Raw genomic sequence first — 24692 nt, forward strand, 5'->3', positions numbered from 1 at the left:
CAGTGTATACGGAGATCTGGACAGCTAGCACTGCTGCCACCCACCCGTACGTAGGACAGACAGGTTTCCTGGTCTTCCCGAAATGTGTGCACGTGTGCAGCTGATGGCAGTGGTTTGTAAAGCCAGTGGGTATTTTCTGATAGACTGAAACATTTTAGAGAAGATTGTTTGGACTTAAGCTGGGGTTTTTCTGCAGATACCTGGCTAACGCCAGGTCATCCTCAGCGGTGGGGGTTTATGACAAGGAATCCCAGATCTTGGGGCAGCACAAGAACCATCTCTAGAGATTTTTGGTTCCTGTGGATTTTAGGGTCTCTGAGACCAGGAGCACAAGTGGTTTCATGACCAGTGCAGCAACAGCATGAGCTCTGTGACCTGCCTTCTCTGGGCATTTCATTTCCCAGAGAGTGTTCCACAGCACCCCAGCCCACGGGATGCTCCAAGGAAAAAAAAGGGGATTTAGGACATAGACACTTAAAAGCATGGAAAGCCCGTTATTTTTTTTGTAAGTTTTCCAGTTTTAGAAGCTCTTGATGCAATGCAAATGGGAATTACTGGAGAGAACGTGTGTCTTTAGGGGTGTATGTGTATGTCTGTGTATTGTGTGTGATTATGACTAATGTCCATCAATTACCTGCAAATTACTAGACAGTGCCTGTAATGATAGTTCTGTTTTTAGCTTAATGGTTTATGTATCTAGCTAGTAGCTGCTGTCTGGAGTAGGGCTGCTGGCAAATCAAAACACTATTTGCCAAGCCTGTCAGTGTGACAAATGTTGCTTGCATTTACTCTTTTATTCCCAAGGTCAATTGACATGTCTTTTTTTTATATCACTGTTTGATGTGCTAAGAGCCTTAAATGAGAGCCATCTAATAAAGCCCCAATTTGCTATATTACTGTTTATTTCTGGATAATTCTCTATTAGTTGGGCTCTTTAAGGTTTCATGGAAGAGACACGCGTGGATCACCCTCAGAAATAGGGATTTATTGCAAGGATCCCCAGATCTTGGGGTGACACAGGGACACATCAGCCTTGTGGTTTCAGGGCTTCTGAAATGAGGAAAATCAGCAGCCTCCTGGCCATTGTAGCAACAGCACAGACCTCGTGATCTGCCTTCTCTGGGCATATAATTTCCTAGAGGGTGTCCCATGGAACCCCAGCCCATGTGCTGTTCTGAGAATAAAAGGGTCTCTCATCAAAGGGGTTGGAGCTGTTGGCATCATCTATTCCTGCCTTGGAAGTTTGCTGTTTACTTACTCAGAGCTTCGAGGAGCACTTTATTTTTGTTTATTTTCTGAAAACTCCTTGCTTAACTCTGTTTACCCAACTTTGTCCAATTCTTTAAAAAAATTTTTTAGTGTTTATTTGCTTTTGAGAGAGAGACAGAGACAGAGTGCAAGTGGAGGAGGGGCAGAGAGAGAAGGAGATGCAGAATCAGAAGCAGGCTCCAGGCTTCGAGCTGTCAGCACAGAGCTGGATGTGGGACTCGAACTCACAAATTGTGAGATTATGACTGGAGACAAAGTTGGACGCTTAACCCACTGAGCCCCCCCCCACACCCCTAGCATTGTCCAATTCTGCTTCACTGACAAACACCCCAGAATATCCTCTGAAGAATAATCTCGTATTTGTACTTTTCGGAAGAATCTGGTGTATTAATTTGTCACCCTTCGTGCTGGGGGCCCCATGACTACCCTCAGCTTCTGTGATTTGCTAGGAGGACTCACGGGATTCAGCCTACAGCTGCATTCATGGCTTTGATCTGTCACAGTGAAGGACACAGAGCAGAATGGCCATGGAAAGCCGTGCACGGGATGAAGTCTGGGGGAAACTGGACACCAGATTTCCAGAAACAGGGTTCCAGAAGTCTTTTCCCAGTTGAGTCACATAGAACATGCTTCATCACCCCAACAAGGGACTGTGACAACATGTGTGAAATGCTGCCGCAGGGGAAGCTCAGTGGAGACTGAATGCCCAGACATTTTATTGGGAGCAGATTACATGGGTGCTGTCTGCCTGGCGTGAACCAAAGTAAGCTCCCAGGTGCTTAGGGTGAACCATAATGTTTGTACAAAAAACAGTTTAGGCCACTCTTACCAGTTCTGGGAATGGTGGGGGCCCTCCTGAAATCCACGTTCAATACCAGTCAAGGGCCAACCTTGAAAGCTGGTCTTCAAATGACAATAGTTAGGCCTTTTCTGTCTACTCTCCAATGACTAAATATTCATTCATTCATTCATTCAATGTTTGCCTTCTTCAGCTTGGCTGCTATAACAGAAGTTGCATAGACTGGGTGTCCTGTAAACAACAGAGATTTACTTCTCATAGTTCTGGAGACTAACAGTGCAAGATGAGGGTGTCGGCATGGTGAGCATGTGGTCAGGGCATATCCACGGTCCTGACGATGGACTGCCAACTTCTCCTAGTATCCCATGCAAGAGGGCCCCACCCTCACAACCTCATTTAATCCTAATTACATTCCAAAGGCCCCACCTCCTAATTATCACATATGAGAGGAGTTGAGGTTCAGCATATGAATTTGGGGTAGGAGACATACTCAGTTTACAACATTAGCCCTGGTATGTGCTGTGTACTAGTGATGCAGAGAAAAAGGTAAACTTAGTCCTCGACTTCAAGAGACTTATCATTCAGAAAGAAAAACAGATAGATCCCAAGTAATTGAATAAGAAAATCAAGTCATTACAGTTGGAATGAACATTGTAAAGGAAGAAGTAATCTGTCCCTCTGAGAACATGTATCATGGATCCCCGAGGAGGTAACATTCACACTGAGACCTGGGAAGCTAGTGAGAGATGGGTAGGTGAGGTGGCAGCAGCCTGAGTGGCTAAGGAGTGGGAAGCAGTATGTGCAGCCGTAGAGGCAACAGATGCAAAGGCCCTGGGGTAGGCAGAAACACAGCACATTCAAGAAAAGTGTACAGGCCAGTGTGGTTGGAGGGGAGAGAGACATGAGATGAGGCAGACAGAAAGGCAGGCCAAGTAATTCAAAGACAAAGCCTTGAGCCGAATCACGCAAGGGGGCAACCCATCTGTATCATCCCCAGTTATTATGACCTAGGAGCCCCCAGGTCTCCTCTTTCACTTGAGGCCTGGAGCTCCAATCACAGCAGTGTTTAAGCAGGGTTCTGCCCCTATCCTCATGAAGGCTGCCTGTGCCCCCTTTCTGTTGGGAACCCAGAGCAAACCAACTACCTTGTCATTTGCAATTGTCTCCAGATCTACTGGCCTCACCACACCTGAATAATAATAAAATCTACATGTTAAAACACTGTGGCAACAAACAACCCTCAAATCTCAATGGTTTAATTCACCAAAAGTTTATTTCTTGCTCATACTACATATTCACAAACAGCTTGCAGGAGCTTTCTGCTGGGTGGAGTCACCCAGAAACCCTGACCAACAGGGACCCAGGATCCCTGCAGGGCAGGGGGAATGGGTGGGGATTGGGCAAGAGGTGAACAGGCTCCTCAAAGCTCCCTCCCAGAAAGAGCACACTTCGCTGCTACCCGCATATCCTTGGCAAAGCCAAGTGCCTCAGCCAGGCACACCCTCAGCAGCGATGGGGAGATGACATTCCACCATGTGTCTGGGAAGAAAGCAAAACCAGGGATATGTGCTGAAGAGCCCGGGTGATTTCCACAGGGACCCGTAAGAATGCAAATAGATCGACTGGTCTGGAGGTCAAAGACGCATCTCTTGGAAACACTGAACTGTTGAGACATTTGTGCTGGGATTTGAACAATGAGACATTTTAAATGAGTAGGCGGAAGAGATGTGAGAAAGTGCTCTGAAAAGGAAACGGTGTGTGCACAGACCCTGAGGAGGAGCGGGTTGCCCAGCAAGGAAGAGCATCCGGGAGAAAGGCAGGGAAGAACATGTCATCGCTGCCAGTGTTTGGAGTGTGGACGTATGTGGGGATATGTGTCAAGTCCGTTTTATTATCATTTTCAAATTCTCCAGGGCAACTGCATCCCTTATTGCCTGCAGTCTGGGCTGACCACCAGCCTTGCCCTTGACCAAAGAGGACTGGAGGATCAGGAGCCAGGTGAGATATAGGGCAGACCATCTGGCAGTGGCTGAGTCTTACAGGCTTTGTGGAAGTCCTGGTCTTAATCTTAAGAACCATGGGGAGCCATTGGTGGATTCTGCGTTGGGAAAGTGAAAAAGTGGAAACTGTGGGATCTTGGACATCACCGGTTTCTAAGACCTGGGGTCACTCTGGGCATGAGGGCAGAAGCAAAGAGAAGGCTCTTGAGGAAACGGGAAAGACGGGGTTGATAAAGTGGAAGGTGAGTATTAGCTTACATCAGTGGCCATGCACTTGGTTGCAAAAGCTCTTCTCTGTACACTTAGAGTCAGCGGGGGAGAGAGCCCAAAGCAGCAGGGGCACTTGCTGTTCTTGCCATCACTTGACCCCATTTCTCTGATAAGTCTGGATTCCAAGCCTCTTTTTTTTTTTAAGTTTATTTATTTTGAGAAAGAGAGAGAGAATGCGAGTGGGGAAGGGGCAGAGAGAGAGGAGAAAGAGAATCCCAAGTGGGCTCCACACCATCAGCACAGAGCCTGATGCGGGGCTTGAAACTCACAAACCATGAGATCATGACTGGAGTCGGAATCAAGAGTCAGTACTTAACCAACTGAGCCACTCAGGCGCCCCTGGATTCCATTCTTGAAGGATGCCTCACACCTTTCAATATCGTCTTTAGACTCATCAGATAAAAGGTGGGAAAGTCTGAAAGTTCTACCTGCTTATTCCGGCATATAGCATGGTAACTCTTCATGACTGTGAGGCCATTACCTTGTCTCAAATGTATGCAACAATAAAGAGTGGATGAGGGAAGACCGGGCAGTGGGGGAGGGGAGCAATGATTCAACTATCCAGACAAGAGATTCAGGCTTTTGCACACCCCCCTCCAGCATTAGCATTTTTGAGGAATCCTCCATGTTAGAATTTATCTACCAAGGCTGGGACAGAACTAGCAGAATGGTTAATATCTGATTAGAGAAGATGCCTTCTAAGCCGCAATTCCATATATTGCAAGCAATAAAAGTGTAATTGTTTACTGACAGTGTACCTTAGCCGTGCATACATGGTGTCAATATAGTACCAAGACACTAGGGTCTAGGAATCTTTAATGGCAGCTCAGAAATATTATGAAACTAACTAGAGGAATGAAATCAATAAGGTCCACCTGGTGGGATGGACACCATTCCCAGATATCCCTTCATGAGAGAGGCCTTGGTGACGTGCAAGAATCCTATGTGCAGCTGTAAGTTGTTGAAGGAAGAGTGTCCCTAGGCTGTCTGGGAAGGGCACCCAAGGGCGTAATTCTGTGTGTGAGGGGCAAGTTGCAGCTGCTATGAATTGGGCCCATTTGGAGGTGGAGACACCTAGGGCTGATTGAGATGGAGCCTGGAGATCAAACCCAGAGAGAGGTCTGGCCTCACTGGGGACAGTGTGGTATTTTAATGCCAGGGTCCCCTGGAGGCAGCAGTGGGTCATCAACAGACATGAATATCTGGGTGTGGGGGAAGGGTATCTGGTGCACGGGCACGCTGGAAGGAAGCCGGAGAGAGGTGAGCAGTGGCTTTGGGGCTAGAGTATGGTTCTAGTGGTCAGTCCTTTTCCAGCAATGACCCAGCCAGGGCTGACGGTGTGTGTGTAGTGGAGGGAGGATGGGGTACAATGTAGGAGAAAGAATACACAGGAGGCAGTGGAAGAGAGGGATCTGGCAAAGAGCAAGTAGGAGCTCAAGGCTCAATCTAGGTGGACTGAGTTTAGGTCAGAACTCATAGAGGACTCAGGTGCTGTCCAATAGAAACATGGTGTGAGCCATAAATCTAATTTTTAAAAGCTTTAAATTTTTTTTTTAATTTTTTAAAATGTTTTATTTTATTTCTAGGAGAGAGAGAGAGAGACAGAGTGAGCAGGGGAGGGTCAGAGAGAGAGGGAGTCACAGACTGAAACAGGCTACAGGCTCTGAGCTGGCAGTCAGCACAGAGCCCGACGCGGGGCTCGAACCCACGAACCGCGAGATCATGACCTGAGCGAAAGTCGGACGCTTAACCGACTAAGCCACCCAGGCGCCCCTAAAAGCTTTAAATTTTGAATTCATTATAGGTTGACAGGAAGTTGAAAGGATAGTACAGAGGTTCCATGTACCCCTCCCAGTCTCCCCCAGTGGGCACATCTTACATAACTAGGGTAAAATGTCAAAACCAGGAGGCTGACATTGGTACAGTGTGTGTACACAACTTTGTCATTTTAGCACCTGTACGCATTCACGCCACCACCTCTGCAATCAGGGTGTAGACCGATTTCATCTCTGCAAAGTCTCCCTCGTGCTGCTCGGTTATAGTCACCCCACCTGCCTTCCTCTCCCCATCCCTGACCCTTGGCCACCACAGATGTGCTCGCCATCTCCTTAATGTCATTCCAAGAACTTGATATAAATGAAATCATCTGGTCTGTCATCTTCTGAGATGAACGTTTTTTTCCCGCTTGGTGTGACACCCTTGAGATCCATCCAAGTTGTCACAGGCATCAATAGTCCATTCCTTTTTCTTGCTGAGTAGTATTCCGTGGTATAGAGGAACTGCAGTACAACGACTGGTGTTGGTCACTTACCTACCACAGCACATTCTGGTCATTTCCAGTTTTTGATTATATTGAAAAAGGAAATGCTGTGTGTAGCTTTTTGTGAGGACACCCATTTTCACTTCTCTGGGATAAATGCCCAGGCGTGTGATTCCTAAATTGTACAATTAGTGTTATGTGTAGAATTTTTTTTTAAGAAATGGCTTGTTTCCATAGTGTCTGTGCCATTTTACATCCTACCAGTAATGTCTGGGAGATCCAGTTGCTCTGCATCATTGTCCGCATTGGGTGTTGTCACGATTCTTATTTTATCTGTGATAATGGTATGTAGTAGTATTTCACTGTGGTCTCACTTTGCAATTCCCTAATAGCTAGTGACATTGAACATTTCTCATACACTTGATTGCCATTATTTTTTAAATGTTTGTTTCTTTGTTTCTATGAAAGAGAGAGAGAACATGAATAAGGGAAGGGCAGAGATAGAGAAGGAGACAGAGAATCCCAAGTAGACTCTGCACTGTCAGTGCAGAGCTCCACACGGGGTTCAAACCCACGAACCACAAGATCATGACCTGAGCTGAAATCAAGAGTGGGACACTTAACCGACTGAGCCACCTAGGTGCCCCTTATTTTTCATTCTTATATCTTCTTTAGTTAGATGTTTCTTTGTGTCTTTTGCTGCTTTTTCAACTGGCTCGTTAGATCTTTGACTCATTGTCAGTCCTCGGGGAAAAGCATTCAGTCTTTGGCCATTAGGTGTGAGATTAGCTGTAGGATTTTTGTAGATGATCTTTATCATATTCAGGAAATTTCCCTCTATCCTTAGTTTTCTGGAAGTTTGCTCTTTCCATCATGAAAGAGTGTTGAATTTTGTCAAGTGGTTTTTCTACATTGGTTTATATGGTCATGTGATTTTTCTATTTTTGGCCTGTTAATATGGTGAATTACAATGACTGATTTTCAAATATATTTTTACATGTTTATTTATTTATTTCGAGAGAGAGAGAGGAAAAGAGAGAGAGACAGAGAGAGAGACAGAGAGAGAGAGAGCACACCCATGTGAGCAGGGGAAAGGCAGAGAGAGAGGGAGAGAATCCTTAAGCTGTCTCCTCACTGTCAGTGCAGAGCCCTACATGGGGCTTGATCTCACAACCCTGGGATCATGACCTGAGCGGAAATCAAGAGTGGGATGCTTAATCTACTGAGACACTAGGTGCCCCTGATTTTCAAATATTAAACTAGCCTTGCATCCTTAGAATAAAGTCCACTTGGTTGTGGTATATAATTTATTTTTATATATTGCTGAATTCTGTTTCCTAATAATTTTTAAGGATTTTTATGATTATATTTATGTGGAATATTGGTCTTTAGTTTCTTGATTTGTACTCTCTTGGTTTTGGTATCAGGGTAATACTCATCTTATAAAATGAGTTTGGAAGTGTTCCTTCTTTTCTCTGTTTTTTGGAAGAGATTGTGTAGAATTGGTGTTAATTCTTCTTTATAGGCTTTGTAGAATTCTCTAGTGAAACCAAATGGGCTGGTGTATATCTTTTTTGGGGATTTTTTAAAATTACTAGTTCAATTTCCTTAATAGTGATAAGGCTTTTCAAATGATCTATTTCATACTGGGAAACTTACAGTAGTTGGCGCTTTTCAAGGAACTGGTCCATTTCATCGAATTTGTCAAATGTGCGTGTATGATTTGTAGTATTTCCGGATCATCCTTTTGATAGCTACAGGATCTGTTTTCTGTAACCTTTGCCAATTCTGGATATTCGTCAATCTGAAAGGTGAAAAATGAGTCTTATGGATTTAGTTTCCATATTTTTTTCATTTGTTTTGTGAGAAAGAGAGAGAGAAAGAGAGAGAGAGAGGAGGGGCAGAGGGAGAGGGTGAGAGATCATTTTAAGCAGGCTCCAAGCCCAGCGCAGAGCCCTATGCGGGGTTGTCTCACAATCATGAGATCACAACCTGCGCTGAAATCAAGAACCAAATGCTCAACCAACTGAGCCACCCAGGTGCCCCTAGTTTCCATATTTTTAATATTAAATATGTGGATAATTTTTCTGTTTTTGTTTATTTAATCCTTCACCCTTTTCCTAATTTTTACTTGTTTATCTTTCTCAGTTTGATTTGTGATTTGCAATTTGTGTTATGTATAGATTATGAATTCTAACCCTCTTTTTGCCCCATAATATGATACATATCGTTTCCATTTGTATTTTTCCTTTATTTTATTTTCTTTATTTAGTTTAGTTTGCTTTGCTACATGTTTTGAATTTTCACATAATTAAATCAATCATTATTTATCTTTAATGCTTCTGGAGTGTCATGCTGTATCCATCAGCAATCGATTGCAAGAGATAGAACCCAAAAGAAACTAGTTTGAGGGGGAGAAAACAGGAAGGATGGATGGATGGATAAAAAGGAAGGAAACAAACAAATAGAGGATGAATGTTGGCTCATGTAACCAGGCACTGTGGATCAAGGATCTTAACAATGTACCATTGGGGTTCTGTCTCTCTTCTCTTACTTTCAGCTTTGTCTGTATCTGTGTGGGATGTGATTTTGTAAAGCGGCTAGGCTTTGCGTAACGTTAAAAAGACTGCTGGAAATTCCAAGCTTACATTCTAATGACTTGCAATCCAAAACGAAAAGACTTGCAATCTGTATATCACACCCCACAGAAGGACTCAGAATGACCCTGCTTGGGTTTTGTGCCCTCCTTCTTCTCCATGCCTTGAACCAGTCCATGAAGATGAGGGGGATGCCGTGATTGGTCATTTGCCTGGCTCTGTGGCTGGTGAGCGCGTAGGGTACCTGTGTAGTGGTAGCTCCCTAGAAGAATGCTGGTAGAAGGTAGGACCCAAATGAATCCTCTAAACATGTCACTCTTAGAAAGACCTTCCCCAGCATAAGATGATTAAAAAAAATAAATAAATAAAACAGGTTTTTTTTTTTCTAATATGTATGGTGTCACTATTTTACATACAAATTTCTTTTTTTTAAATTTATTTATTATTCTGAAAGAGAAAGAGAGATAGAGTTTGAGTGGGATAGGGGCAGAGAGAGAGGGAGATACAGAATTAGAAGCCATCTCCAGGCTCCGAGCTGTCAGCACAAAGCCCAATGCAGGGCTTGAACTCATGGATTACACAAGATCATGACCTGAGCTGAAGTTGGATGCTGAACTGACTGAGTCACCCAAGCACCCCTACATATAAATTTCTGACCCATGTTGGAAAGTGAGGGATAGAAGACAGAAAATCAGGGACAGGGATAGGAGAGAACGTGGGGTGATGTAGGCATCTTTTGCTAGATGCTCTTATACTGGAAGAGAACATGATCTTGAAACTTATTTGGTCCTCATAGCTTGATCACTTTCCTTCTCTGTTCCTTGAGTTTATTTTGAATTGAATCCTATAAGATTAGGATGGTGGGAAGGACAAGGGCCTCATTTAGCAAAAGGCTTTACATGATGGGCATTAACATATACCTGATTCAACTTGTCTGAACCCAATGCTCATGATTCTAAGGGACATCTGGGCATCCAGATATTATATGACAATGGGAGGCATAGAGCAGGATCCAGGAGCACCACAGGTATCCCAAACTATTTGAAAATCAAGATAAAGGTACACCTTGAATTCCTTCCCAGAGCCCTGTCAAGGGTGCGGGGAGGAAGGGTGAGCTTCGAATAGGAGACAAAGGACAGAGGCAGAGAGGGGATGAGCAATTTCACTACCTCCTGTGCGTGTACTCAGGTCACCTATGGAGGACCCAGCTGCGGAGACCTCCTCTCCTAAAATATGTTCCCAAGTGTCCACTGAAAGCTTCCTTATTTTATTTTTTTAACATTAGAAGAATCTTTTACAAATGATTCTCTAGTGCTGAAAACATATTATCTTGGGTTCAACAATTCCTTCCATTTCACCTCTGTTTCTTTTTCTTCACTCAACTCATAGAAAATAAATTTTAAGCATTTTAATTTTAAAAGCATGTACAGTATGATCCCATTTATATGAAATTATTTCATTGATGATGATCCCATCTATTGATTCCTCTATCTCTTTGTACATCAACTGTCAAGAATGGTTATTTCTAGACTGCACTGAGTTTTTGAATTTTTTTTTGCTTTCATCTTCTAAAAATAATAAGCACTTATCATTTCTATAAAAGCGGTAGACTTATTCCTTTTAAAGAATAAGGTCTGTGATGAGAAGTATCCACCTTCTGCTACTTACAGTTGGGTATATTTTCTTCAGTATGCAAATAAATGTCTGTTGGCAATTACTACTTATAACTTTGTGAAGTCTACCCAGAGCCACAAAGGATCTTGGCCAGAAAGGGAAAGGACAGGAGAAGACACACAAAGAGAAGAAAGGAGTAAGAGGGGCGCCTGGGTGGCTCAGTCGGTTAAGTGTCCGACTTTGGCTCAGGTCATGATCTCATGGTTTGTGGGTTCGAGCCCCGTGTCGGGCTCTGTGCTGACAGCTAGCTCAGAGCCTGGAGCCTGTTTCGGATTCTGTGTCTCCCTCTCTCTCTGACCCTCCCCTACTCATGCTCTCTCTCTCTCTCTCTCTCTCTTTCATAAATAAATAAAACATTTAAAATAAAAAATAAAAAAAGAAGAAAGGAGTAAGAGACCTAACTGAGCCAGGCAGGTCCTCCAGGTTGCAGGATGGCCTGTGGCTTCGGGAAAGTGGCTTCCCATGGGTCTGTGACAGGAGACTGCTGGTTGCTGTCACCTCTCCTCCATCACCTCTTTGTCTTTGGACTCCTTGCTTATGCCCAGTGTTAGGTTTCTTTTATATCCCTCCCTGTGCCTAAATCCGTATTGTGCATCCAGCAAGCACTCAATAAATGCATAACTGATGCTCCTTTCCCAAGGGGGTCATTCTCCCTAAATCACACCTCTTTGTCTTTCAGGCTCACAGGCTTTCAGCTGCCAGCCACCATCGTCAGCGCCGCTACCACCCTCTCTCTGCGCCTCATCAGTGACTACGCGGTTAGCGCTCAGGGCTTCCACGCCAGCTATGAAGGTAGGTGCCTCGTGGCCCCCACCATGGGGGCCTGATGAGGGAGGTCAGAATCGCCATGGGCGGGGCCGGGCTGCTCTCACCTGCAGGTGAGAGATGCTTCAGGTTCAAAGCTTCCTCCTATCCTAACAAGGCTGCTGTTACCAGTAACTTGGTTACCAAAATTGTCTGTGCCACGTTCCCAGGAAACTGAAAATTGAAATCAGAGCTCAGCTGCAGTAATTCATCCTGAGGGCCTGGTAGCATCTATTTCTCTGTCCCCTAAATGCATTTTGTTGTGTTTTTTATTTTTTTAAATTCTGTTTTCTATTGTGCTTAATTGTTTAAGGTATTTCTGCTTGGGTTTGGAAATAAGAGAGATAGAAAGCCTAAGGAAAAGAAATAAAAAGAAAATAAGTAGCAGAAAAAAAAATTCTGCTCCATATAGTGACTGCAAAGAGTCAGTTTTATATCATTCAGAAAAGAACCATCAATTTTTCCTTAATAGCACAGATTAGGGCTTCTTGGTTTGAGTTATGCAAATAATTTCCACTTCTCTCAGCTTGTTTAAATATGGTGTTGGCATTCAAATTAACACTAATATCTTCAGATTATACACTATTATTATTAACTTTATTATATTAGTTCAGAAGGTGGTACTTCTAGATCTCTGTCATTTCCCTAGGAAATTTACATCTCATTAATAGGTAATTATGCTGCTCTTGGCTAAGACCGCACTGCTATTTTGTGTTGAGATCATTAATAGGCATATTTTAAGACTGTTAATGATAATTAATAACAGTAATGACATAACACCCTAGCAAAGCATGCCAGTTATTCAAAAGCTTTCTTTCCCTTACCTCCAAGAACTTAAAGAATAAGTGATGCTTTCTTGAATGAAGCTATAGCAATATAGAAATAGATACCACCTTCATCTTGGCTAGAAATATACCATGCAAAAAGGGCAAGTCCTACCTCCTTGACAAAACCCATCCCTGGTGGTAGGGGTGTGAGGGGCAGAGTCTGATGCTTTGACCTCAGCATTTGAGGACCCCTGAGAAAGGCCTCAGTTAGTCTTAACCAAAGAAGGAAAATCCATAGAACATTCTGGATGCCTTTAACTGAGGGCTTCTGACATAATTCCAGATCACTTTAACTGAGGGCTCCTAACATAACCACACTCTCCTTTAGAGGAGGGCTCCTGACAGAGACTTAAGTGTCTCTAAAGGTCTCTTGAGATAGTCCAATTTCTTTATAAAACAGAAACAAAAAAACAACGATCAGTTCCTTCCAATAGCAAGCCTGTACTCTTGGTCACTCTAGTCACATCTCTACCTTGAATCTTTGTCCTCAAGCCCAAAGTAATTCTCTCCAAGTCTGAGTTACAGCCTCTTCAGAAGAGGCCTCTTGAGAAACTCTTTACAGTATTTCTGGCCATGGGTTCCTTCTACAACATGCTGGCCTTGGGCAGACTGGCTGTGTTTGGGGTTGGTGGCAGAATGAGTCAGTGACACCAGAGTTGATGCCTGCAGAGATGCTGGGAAGGGCTGAGCCAGGGGGACATGGCTGCGCCCTCACCATGTCTTCACTCAGCAGTCGTAGATATTTATCTGAGGCCTGGCTTTTCATGAGGCTTTAGGAAATATGTGTCTTATTGATTCCTAACTGCATTGTCCCCTCTGCAGAACAATGCCAAGGACTTTTCCACCTTGCAGAGCAGATCTGAGGCTACATTCACTGAGGTCTTTTAAATCAGAAGTTGTATGTAGCCTGGACAGGAAGGGTCTACCCTGGAAATTAGGGCCAAAATTCTGAATGTATATGGATATGTGTATTTTTTTTTAGAAAAGGTCTAGAACAGTTATCAACAAACTATGGCCCCCTGGCTGAATCCAGCCCATGGCTTGTTTTTGTAAATAAACTTCAATTAGAATACAGCTAAGCCCATTTGTTACTATACTATCCATGACTGCTGGCAGGTACCAAAACTTCAGAGTCAAGCTACTGCTGCAGAGACCACATGGCCTACAAAATATAAAATATTTAGTCTCTGGCGCTTTACAGAAAACGTTTGTTGACCCTTTGTCTAGGGCTGCGCTATTCAACGTAGTAACTATTCGCCACAGAGGAATATTTACATTTAAATGACTCAAAATTAAATGAAACTTACAATTCATTTTCTCACTTGCACTAGCTTCATATCAAGTGATCAGTAGCCACGTGGTGGCTGCCATACTGGACAACACGGGTAGAGAGCATTTCCATCACTGCAGCTTCCACTGGATCCATAAAGCGTCTGTGATTCAAAAGAGGTCATAAAATAGTGAGAAAGGGTAGAGGCTGATGGGTCCCTCCTTCCACCTGCCTGGTGCAGAAGAGGCCGAGAGGGTGCTCAGCATTCTGCTGCAGGACCAGTGGGCCAGAGGAAGGGCCTCCCTAGCTCAGCCACATAACGGCGACCTTGGTGGTAAGAAGACAGAACCTTGTAGGCAAGGCTCAGGCAAGCCCTGGACCAGTGCAGACAGGTGGCTGTGGCTGAGTGAGTCCCCATGCAGTCACCCGTGTGGCGTTTCTGCCAACTCCAGTCTGTGTGGCTACTGTCTTTGTGCTGCCTGGCAGAGCAACTCACAGATGCGTGTGCTAACAAGGGAGCCATGCACAGAGGAGCAGAGGCTGGGGCTGTTACTGAACCCCATTGATCTGGCCTAGGGGCTGGACCATGGGGCCATTTGTGCATTTGGAAAAGTTTGGATTGCACCAACTTCTAAAACACCTAAAGTGGAGGGGCAAGAAGTGGAGAGTGTGGGAGGAGCCAGTAGGGGCAGCCACTGCTGGGAATAAACGATGTGCTACGTGCATTCACCACGGTGACCCAGGCCTGTCTGTCACTGGGCTTATCAACAAGATACCAGATAATCCCACGTTTGGGGATTTACTGATAAACACTAGCTTCTTAGGCCTATAACTGACTCACTGACCTTGGGCAGAATTTTTGGAACTATCTGGGCCTCACTGGAGGGGGAAGGGAGATCTGGTAGTCAGAACGACTGTGAAGATTTGGGTCTCTGGGAGAGAGGTCAGCCCCTCCCTCCATTGCACAGTCTGCCTTAGTCATTTGTGCCGGACGGTCATAGAAAGACAGACAGACAGACTGGCTCCAGAAGAGGATGGCCCCCTACCAGCCCGGGCTGCCCTCAGCCAGGACGGCCCCCTTATATCCTCTAGTCAGGATATTGCTGCATCCATTAAAAAAAAAACATCAAACATCGGGCCCTGCTCTCAGGAGCTCCCCTTGGCTGATGTCCCTGAAAGTCTGCTATCAAAGCGAGGTTGTCTCCTCCGCATCGGGAGAGTGAAACATGCAGATAAGGGATTGAACCACTGTGGGGGTCTTTGGAGATAGGTGAAGTCAGGTGAAGAGTGTCAGCCACAGCAGCTGCCGCTTCAAGGGAAAGATCAAAAAGGCGAATCGTCTAGCCCCTGAGATGACAGAGGATGCTTGATTTGTAATCCCTGGGGACGAGGGTATGGGCTGTGGCCATGGACCAGAGGGAAGGGGATCAACTTGTATTAAGCGCTGACTGTATGCCAGGCACTTTACATACATTATCTCACTTAATCCCCACGGCAGCCCTGCAGACGACATCGCTATCTCTATCTTACAGATGTATGAGCTGCATGCGACTTGAGAGTTTTGTGTTCAGCTTAAGGCTACTTGATGGCCAGAAGTTTTTATGTGGCGTCTTTGGCACTAAAGACTATACTCTTCTGCACCGCACTCCCTGCCAAACTCCTGGAGTAGGGCAGAGGTTGGTGACTCCATTTCATGGGCAGGTAAACTGGAGCTCTGTCAGAGGCAGGAGAGGACACAGGAAGCCTGCCTCAACTTCAGTGCCCGTCCAGGCTGGTGTCAGGGTCATCCTGGGGGAGGCAACAAGGGATGTGTCCAGAGCCTCTAAGCTAGGGTTGCCAGTTAAACTACAGGATGCTCAGTTAATTTGAATTTTAAATTATTCAAATGCAAAAACGTGACTATTTTAAAGTATAAGTATATCCCAAATATTCCATGGGATATACTTATACTAAAAACTTATCCATTGTTCATCTGAAATGCAAATTTAACAGAGCGTCCTGTATATTCATTGGCTGGCTCTAGTAACCCTGTTCTTGGCACGGAGTCCCCATGACTCCTCACCCCATTCACTTCCCCCTCCTCCTGACTTCCAGATCTGCCCACCCCCAACTTGCTCTGCCCAGCTATGGCTGCCTGTCCACTGCAGACGGTCCAGCCTCACCTCTGACATTCCAGTAAGTGTACATATAGGCAGCTCTCTGCACATGCACGTGGGCACCTGCACATAGTTGTAGATCCATATGCATTGTGAGTTATGCTGTATGTTCAGTTCTGTAATCTGGTTAATGAGGACAGAGTTTTTCCTATGTTAATAAAAGTAGTTCTGTTTTGTTTTCCTTCTTAATGCATATTAGTGAGGGAGCCATTGTGGTTTGCATACCTCACAATTATTTAACAAGTAGCCTTCTGTGGACACTTAGGTGAAGAACATTCTTGTACATACAACTTAAACCCTCATCTAATTATCATCTCAGAATAAATTCTTAGAAGTGCAATTGCTGGGTCAAAGAGTGGGTAGATTTTACATTTTAATACATAATTCCACAGTGTGCTTAGAAAGGTTATACTGATACATGCCTCCACCAACAGCACACTTGGGTCTATCCCTCTGCCCCCTACCCTGCATGTTGGTGAGTTTTAAATCAGTTTCATTGATTAAAATGGGTGAAAAAGGAAATCTCATTTGTTGTTATAATTTACATCTCTTTGAGGATAGGGAAGGTTGAACACCTGTCATCACTTACTGGCCTTTTATAGAGCATTTTGTAAATTGTCTATCCCCGCCTCTGCCCATTTTTCTGTTGAGGTGTTAGTATTTTTTCTTATCTTTTTTGTAAGTGGTTTTTGCGTATTAAAGATATTAACGTTACGGGTTTCCTTTTGATGTGCAGGAGTTTTAATTTTGATGCCACTGTTTTAAATTTAAAAAATTTTTACTTTTATGATCTACCTTTGGTGTCATGCTTGGAAAGATCTCTTCCATGCCACAATCATATAAATATTCATTGAAACGTTCGTCTTATTCTTTTTGTTTTATTTTTACATTGCACTCTCAAATCCCATTGGAATTCAGTTGTGTTTGTCTTGGTTTTGTTGACGGTTTCCGTCTCTGCCCCACCGATGCTCTGTGCATCCTTCATACTCTTTGAGTACGTGGAAGCCCGTCACTTCTCAGTTTGCCCCCAGTGATTCTCTCCCTGGTATTTCAATGTTGTCTTCAAGCATTATTTCTCCCAGTCTAGCTGCCAGACTTCTCGCCTTTTTCCACACACAACTCTCAAAAACTGTGTGGGAATATTTCTGTCTATTCCAGACTCATCAGCAGGTAAACAGGAGTTACTATAAGCTGATCAGAAATGTCAATTAGATGAGGGTCTCTGCAGGTTTTAAATGCCGATCTTGGGTTGCACCTTTGCATTTTAGGACCTTTAATCTCTAGCAGTCCGTCTGACACTTTGGTGAAGGAGAGCCCGAGTCTGCGGAGTCTTAGTCGATCCAATCTATTTAATCATCGAGATCTGAAAACAGGTATTTATTTCTGCTTAGCTAAATCTATCATCTTGGGATCTCACTATCAAAATATAGGAGACTTCCTTAAAACTCAGGCCTATTCTACTTCACTTATTATCTCCACAGAATCTAGAAGGATGAAGAACACTTATTTTTGCAAATTCCCTGGTAACCGTTAAGGGGAAAGGTGGCATAGTACAATGATTAAGACCTCAAATTCTGGATTCATATGTACCTGGAATCAAATCCCATCTCTGCCACTCACTTGCTGTGAGACCTTGGCCAAGTAATTTCATTTCTCTGACTCCACATCTGGAAAACCAGGAGGATACTATGCTTCACAGAGTTGTAAAGACTAAGGAAGAGAATGCACACTCACACAACATGTTCAGGACAGGGCCTGGCAAATTATCCCTGCTCGATAAATACCAGCGGATTAATGAAGTCACCCTCATGCTAACCTCACTTGCCTGGGACTATTTCAGGAGCTGGAAGAAAAGATAAAATGCCATCACCAGCGGTCACAGCCCCAGCTCTGCCCCAGGCCCCTGGCTCCTGAGTCTGCCTAAAACCCTCATGCTGTGTGTGGTCTGCAAACAGACTGTGACCTCTCTGGGGAAGGGGCGGAGTTGTCCCTAACCATGAGCACCAGGACTGCCTGTGAGGGCGTCCACTGGACAAGAATGAGGCCTCAGGTCTTACCACCTGGAGGACCAGAGCTGCCCAGCTCAAGGCAGGAGCTTAGCCTTTTTGTGGCCTCTGTTCTTTGCATCAGAGAGGGTTGGCTCTAGAGCTAAACATGCTCATAACATGTCCAGCAGCCTGTACACACTGGGGTTTGGAGTCATGGACTTGAAAGCTGTGACTTTCTTTGCGCACACACACACACACGCATGCACACGTGTGCACACACATACACACCACCTTTCCCTATTTCCTTTCATCTAATTCACATGCCCTGAAGTCTACCCACAAGCCACTAGTCTACCTGAAAGAATGATCCCGGAGGGGCTGACATCACCCATAAAGTTGATGGTAGAGATTCTTTCATTCACTGAGCTAATATTTATGAATGCCTACTGTGTGCAGTTGTTGATTTTTCAACTGGGCCTCACCTTCACAACCACAGTTTGCCCCCTCTGCCTCCATCCACCCATACTCCCAAAGGGCACCCATACTCCCAACAGGGGAGGAGGAGGATGTGCCCAGTACAGTGTTACTTCTGAAAGAACACCTTCATGCGCTTTTGCTACCAGTGGAAGATCAGCAGTGTCACCCCTGGAGGTCAGACGGACACATCTGTAGGGGACAGAAGAGCAAAGACGGAGCTCCCTGAGGGTCCTAGGCAAGGAGAGGCAGGTTTGAAGCCAACTTCGGGCCAGGGCGTGTTTTCAAGGTTTTTGGAGGTGGGGCAGGGTTGAAGGTGACCATGATGACACTGTGCACACAGAGAAATTGGGGTCCAGAAATGGGCCCCTCCTGATACTATTCCTTCCTGTAATTAGGCCCTCTGATTCCCATCTCCCTGTCTCCACCTCTCAGACAATTTCCTCATTCTAAAGGGTTTCCCAATTCTGGGACATTATGCAGACATTTCAAAATTGGGCTAATGGAAGCTATTCGACTACATATATATATATGAATATGCAATTTGCACCATTCAGCCTGCTCTGGGCCAGAACAGCAGGCCCGGTGAGGCCTCCTCTAGGGCAGAGGCAGAGAATGTCCATTTCCTCTGCCCAGGAGGGATGGTGCTTCCTGAGTGAACCTGCTCCATTTCCGACGGCTCTGCCTTGGGAGTTGGAGAACATTTCTTTTAATCAGTACTGTGGAGTAGCAAATTAATACATAGAGATGTGACATTTGAGACAAATTGGGCAGCACTTCTCAATAAGTGGGGAATCAGGATGAATTTCATATCACGTCCTCAATAATCCCACAAACAGTTCATCATGCACAGTGATATTTTGCCCCTTTGGGGAAGAGTATTAACATAATTTGACGATGATATCATACTGAGCTCTAGTGCCCTGACCCTCCTCACATCGGCGTGTTAGAAGACACGGTGATGAAGGGGAAGGAGCATTTTCAGGTGACTGGGCTATCTGCAGGTAGCATGGACATCCACTTTAGTCCCCTGTCCCCATTCATTCATTCATTCATTCATCATGCATTCAACAAATATTTACCGCACAGCTGCTCTATGCCAGGTCTCAAGGTAGGCTTCGAGGAATATGTGTGCGTAAAGAGCATTCACCTTTAAAAAAATTTTTTTGGAGCGTTTATTTATTTTTGAGACAGAGAGAGACAGAGCACGAGTGGGAGAAGGGCAGAGAGCAAGTAGAATCCGAAGCAGGCTCCAGGCTCCAAGCTGTCAGCACAGAGCCCAGTGCAGGGCTCGAACCCATAGACTCTGAGATCATGACCCGAGTTGAAGTCGTATGCTTAACTGACCAAGCCCCCCAGGTACCCCAGGAGCCCCCACCTTTAAAGAGCTCTGGGACCTAATACTCTTGGAAGGAGGAAGGACAAAGGGACAGGGATCAGAAAGAGGTGGGTTCAAACGCTGGCTAGCTATGAGAACTTAGGCAAGTCTCCCAACCTGCCTGAGCGGATTTTTTCCCAAAAAGAAACTATAATGCCCCCCTCAAGGGATTGTAATGAGGACTAAAAGACTTAATGCATGCAAAATGCCTGGCACAGAGTCTCTATTCAATAAATACCAACTCCTCTACTGCACGGAGAAAATTGCTCTCCTGCCTGGTCGGGTCGCTGGAGATCGATTTGAGCATTGCCTTGTCCCCACTGTGTGACCTCAGGCTATGCACCAAGCCTCTCAGCTCCCTCCTATGGAAAATGGGATAACCCATTCTTCTTTCAAGAGAAGTGTGAGCATTCGTGAAAAGGTCTGGAAAGCACCTAGCATGACGTCTGGCGCACAGTTGGCACTCAGTAAAAGGAAGCTCGTATAATAGGGCCTGGGGTGTTCTGTGGGGGGGAAAAGCATTATTTCCCAACAAAGCCTTTGGTCAAGCCTTGTGGGTCTTCAAGAGCAAGGATTGCCACCTATGTTTTGTTTCCTCAGTCACCATGATACCTGAGTCCCAGGCATGGACACAACATGGACACTGCCCTGGTAGCTAGTGCTTGCCTCTACCAATCTGGATCCGTCCATATAGGGCTTTTGTGCAAAGTAGCATAAGTGTTTATCCTGAGCACACACCGCCCCGTGAGGGTATGGCTTAGTGGATGGAGGAGAGGCTGGGATTTGGTTTTTATCACCCCTCTGGGCACCCTTTTACACTCACTTTTTTCTTTTTTTAATGTTTATTTATTTATCTTTGAGAGAGAGACAGCGCACAAGTGGGGGAAGGGAAGACAGAGAGAGACTGGGAGCCATAGAATAAGGCTCCAAGCTCTGAGCTGTCAGCACAGAGCCTGATGTGGGGCTCGAACTCAAACTGTGAGATCGTGACCTGAGCCGAAGTCGGACACTTAACCGACTGAGCCCCCCCGGAGCCCCGGCACTCACTTTTTGTGCTCAGCCCAAACAACAGCACTGTCTGAACAACTTGCCCCAGAGCCTTCATTGTAGGAGTCCACAGTCATCCTTTGTCCATCAAAAGATTCAGAAAATCATTCGATGCTTGGGTGCAAGGATCTCGGGTACTTTTCACTTAAGCCTTCTGATTGCTTCCAGGATGGAGACCAAACTCCACCCCCCCTCCCACCCCCAGCCATGAAAACCCTGGACATCAGCCCCACCTCCACCCCCTTCCTCCTCTGGCCCCACAGAACTCTGTCCAGTCTCTGTCTCCCCTGCATTCCTCAGACTCCTCCACCCACCACTCTGTTCTTTTTTTTGTTCTCACAGTCTCTGCTTACCCCAAATCCACAGGCTGCCCGTGGTGCAGACATTGCCTCTCAGCCCTGAGCCCGTCTCCTCCCATCCCATGCATTGCTCATACCTTTCCTGTTCCTCCTTCACCTTCTCCAGCCCATGTGTGCTTCCGGATGGCTGGGACACGCAGGGAGGTGCCGAGGCCACAAGCTCAGGTCTGGGAGGGAGAACCGGCTCCCAGCCCAGCCAGCTAGTAACCTATGGGGGAACGTGATTGCCCGTCATAGGAAGATGGTGATAATCCCTCCTCCACGTGATTCTCACTAATAACAAACAACGCCTGTCGGGAGTTCCTAATGGACTCAAAAAATGGACATGGGCACAATTGTGATCGCCGTTGACAGCTGTGCCGAGCCCAGGGCCCAACATGTCGTGGATGCACAATAAATAAGGATTAAATGAGATGGAGTTTACAAGTGGTCATCTCGCCCAATGTAAAAGACCCCAACAAGGAAAGAGATTTGCTCGAGGTACCTGGGACCATAGTCCGTTGAATCTGAGATGCCCTCTGTTAGAAGATAGAGCTGGATGTGATGTACCACAGAGAAAGAAAAACAGGTTGCCAATTAACGTATGACATCCTATTGATTATAAGACATATTTCAATTTCAAAGATAATAAAAAATGGAAAAATGCGCGCCCTAGAGCCGATGAAATATGGTAATTCCTTAATTGCTTTTGACCACGCCTCAGCCTCCTGTGCAGTGGGCTCATTCTTTTGACCTCTTCCCCGACCCAGGGCTCTCTGATGGTCCAAGCTCTTCCTTCTCAGCATTCAGGTGGTGGCTCGCTTGGCCATGTGATCACCTCTTAATTTATTCTCTTGGCTCCGAGTCTCATTACTTCTCAATTTTCTGCACTGAACTCTATTTAACACCTATTAGCACACGTCTTCAGTTGATAAACGCCCTTTTCGCAGGAGGCAGCAGGATGCCCCCGCCTTGACCCTTCCTGCCCTATCTGTGCCCAAGGCGGGCAAGCCCATTAAACCCAAACATGGCTTGCTCAGGGCCGTTGCCAGCCTACTGCCAGCCCCTCCCATAACGGTCCCTAAGGCATGGAGAACAGCACTGGGTGGGGACGGGAATGTGGTTTCTTCGGTTTGGATGGGAGGTGGGAGGGCCCACCTTTAACCCCTGTTCTGGCAGAGACTGTAGCTGGACATTCACATCTGCCTCCCTCCTGTGGGCCTGGGTCAGGTGAGCCCATCAGAGCTTCTACCACTGGTCCCTGCCCTGGCGTTTGAAAGGACACCTCTCTTCCTCCTCCTCCTCTTTGGGGGACCTGTTTCCCTAGCTGTGAGCCCAGCAGGCATCTGAGGGGAGATAACACATTCACATAGAAGTATCAGATTGAATATTCCAATCTCTCTTCCCATTGTTTGATAATTTGGGGGTGATAAGCCAGTGTTCTGGATTATTCTTTCCAGCTCTTCCCTTTAATAGTGTGGATAATTGAGGGTTTGCACCCATTGATATTACATTTTAATAGCAGGAAGGAAAACACCTAGCATATTAGGTGGGAGATGCTGATTTGGACGTTCGGGGGTGGACAGATTGCATCCCTATCCTTCCCCCTTGAGTCCCATTGCACGAGAGCTGTTTCACAGTCCTCACTGAGCTACAGGATCCATGCCAGGGCCTCCGAGATGCAGAAAACAAAGGAACCAGCATTTGTGGAGCACCTGTGATGTACCCAGCAATGCAATGGGAGCTTTGCAGACACCGAACATCGCCACCTCAAGAGCAAGGCCTTACTAAGATCCCCATTTCATGGACAAGGAAGTTCAGGCCCAGAGAGGTTAGTTACCTTGCCTGAGGTTATACAGTGCCTAACAGCCATGTACCCCTCTCCACTCTGGGCTGCCCTCAAAATAAGTCCCAATCAGTCCTCCAAGCCCACAGATAGGAGCCGCTGTGGAGAGTCAGGTGCATCAGTATGGGGTGCTGGGGTGTTTTTCCAAGCCTGCAGTTCCTAGTCTTGACCTTGATGAGGACACTGTTGGTGCCAGAGACCCTGTCTCATGGGTGATGGCTTTGCTTCCCTGCTTTTCAACCTGCCCTTCCAGTTCTTCATTTCCTGCTCTTTCCTTAAGACCTTTATCCAGCCATACTTTAAGAATAATGCAGATTAGGTTAGGTAATGAATTATGTCCCCGGGAGTGGTTTTGTGGAGTGGAAGGGAGGCAGAGAAATGGGCAAGCCAAGCATCTCAGCCTCAGGGCCTCTGTACATTCTGTTCCCTTTGCCTGCATCGCTCTGTCCTGGAGGCCCCGTAGCTTTCTCCCTTGTCTCTGCTTCAGGCCTCTGCTCAGATGTCCCCTCATCAGAGAGGTTTTCCTGACTATACTATATAACACAGCACCCTCACCGCCAATTCTCCCTGTCACCCTTGGCACGTGATAACGATTATATATTTATTTGCTTATTGTCTGTCTTCCCTATTAGAATATGACTTTGGGGAGGGGGTGCGGGTCTTCCTCTTTTTTGCACTCTTATTGTTGTTCTCTGCTCCCAGCTCAGAGTCCTCAGCTCCCAGAACAGGTCCTGATGCGTTAGGCACTCAATAAATATTTGGTGAATGTATGAATGAATGAATGAATGGGTGGACGAATGAATGACATCAAAGGTCGGAAGAAAGAAAGAGCATATGTAGAGAGGACCTGCAAGGAGTCTTGCCGGGCAGAAGTGTAGAATATGAGAAGCTGGAGTAGCAGGAACTGAGCTGGACGAGGGTGGGGGGCCAGCTCCTGCGGGCCGGGGAGGCCGCCGGAAGGAGCTTGGGCTTTATTTGCAGAGAGAGGCCATCACCAAGGGGTGCTAGGCAGGTAAGTGACATGGTGAGATTTGTACTTCAGGGATGGTGAGGAGGGCAGGAGACAGATTAGAGCCAAGGGAGCCATTGCAGATGGGGACCGTTGCCCAGCACAGAATGTGTCTGGACCTTCTTTAGCACTGAGGGTTCCAGAACAAGATGACACTTAGCCCGGGGCCCGTGCCACACTGCCCACATCCATTATGGATGGGTATCTGAGCCACTGGAACAGAAGAAATGCCCTACACATGGAACAGATTGGCTTCTCTAGTGGCTTAAACAAAAATATGAATGGTATTCCTGTCTGCAGACGTTCATGATGTGATTGTGACTGATTGAACACGCTCACCTCAAGAGTCCTGATGGATACATGATCCAGGGACTGGCATCTCCAGTGGTAAGTGATGGAGATGAAGCCCTAGGGATGACACTTGGAAATTTTGCAGAGGGTTCCAAGCAGGGAGGAAGAGCAAATACATTGGACAATGATGATTGTAAGGATGACTGATGTTGCTTCAGCTCTTGCCAGGTGCTAGGGACTCTTCCAAGTGACTTATGCTTCAACACGGAAGCCTCACAACAGTCCGATAAAGTAGGCACAACCATTATGCCCATTTTACTGAGGAAGCACAGAGAAGTTAAGTAACTTGCTTGAGGTCACACAGCTAATAAGAGGTAGAATGTGGGTTTGAGCCC

General features: G+C 45.8%; 1 protein-coding gene across 1 annotated transcript in view; it reads left to right on the forward strand.

Moving 5' to 3' along the window:
- The window catches only part of CSMD2 (CUB and Sushi multiple domains 2), a 597675-nt gene that overhangs the window by 96662 nt on the left and 476321 nt on the right, over nucleotides 1-24692 (forward strand). The window contains exon 3 of the mRNA XM_039231736.1: nucleotides 11549-11661. Coding sequence (XP_039087667.1) covers nucleotides 11549-11661 — 113 coding nt within the window. The remainder of the gene's footprint in view (nucleotides 1-11548; nucleotides 11662-24692) is intronic.

This window comes from Hyaena hyaena, unplaced genomic scaffold, assembly GCF_003009895.1.
Source record: "Hyaena hyaena isolate Hyena2069 unplaced genomic scaffold, ASM300989v1 scaffold_3, whole genome shotgun sequence".
NCBI lineage: Eukaryota > Metazoa > Chordata > Mammalia > Carnivora > Hyaenidae > Hyaena > Hyaena hyaena.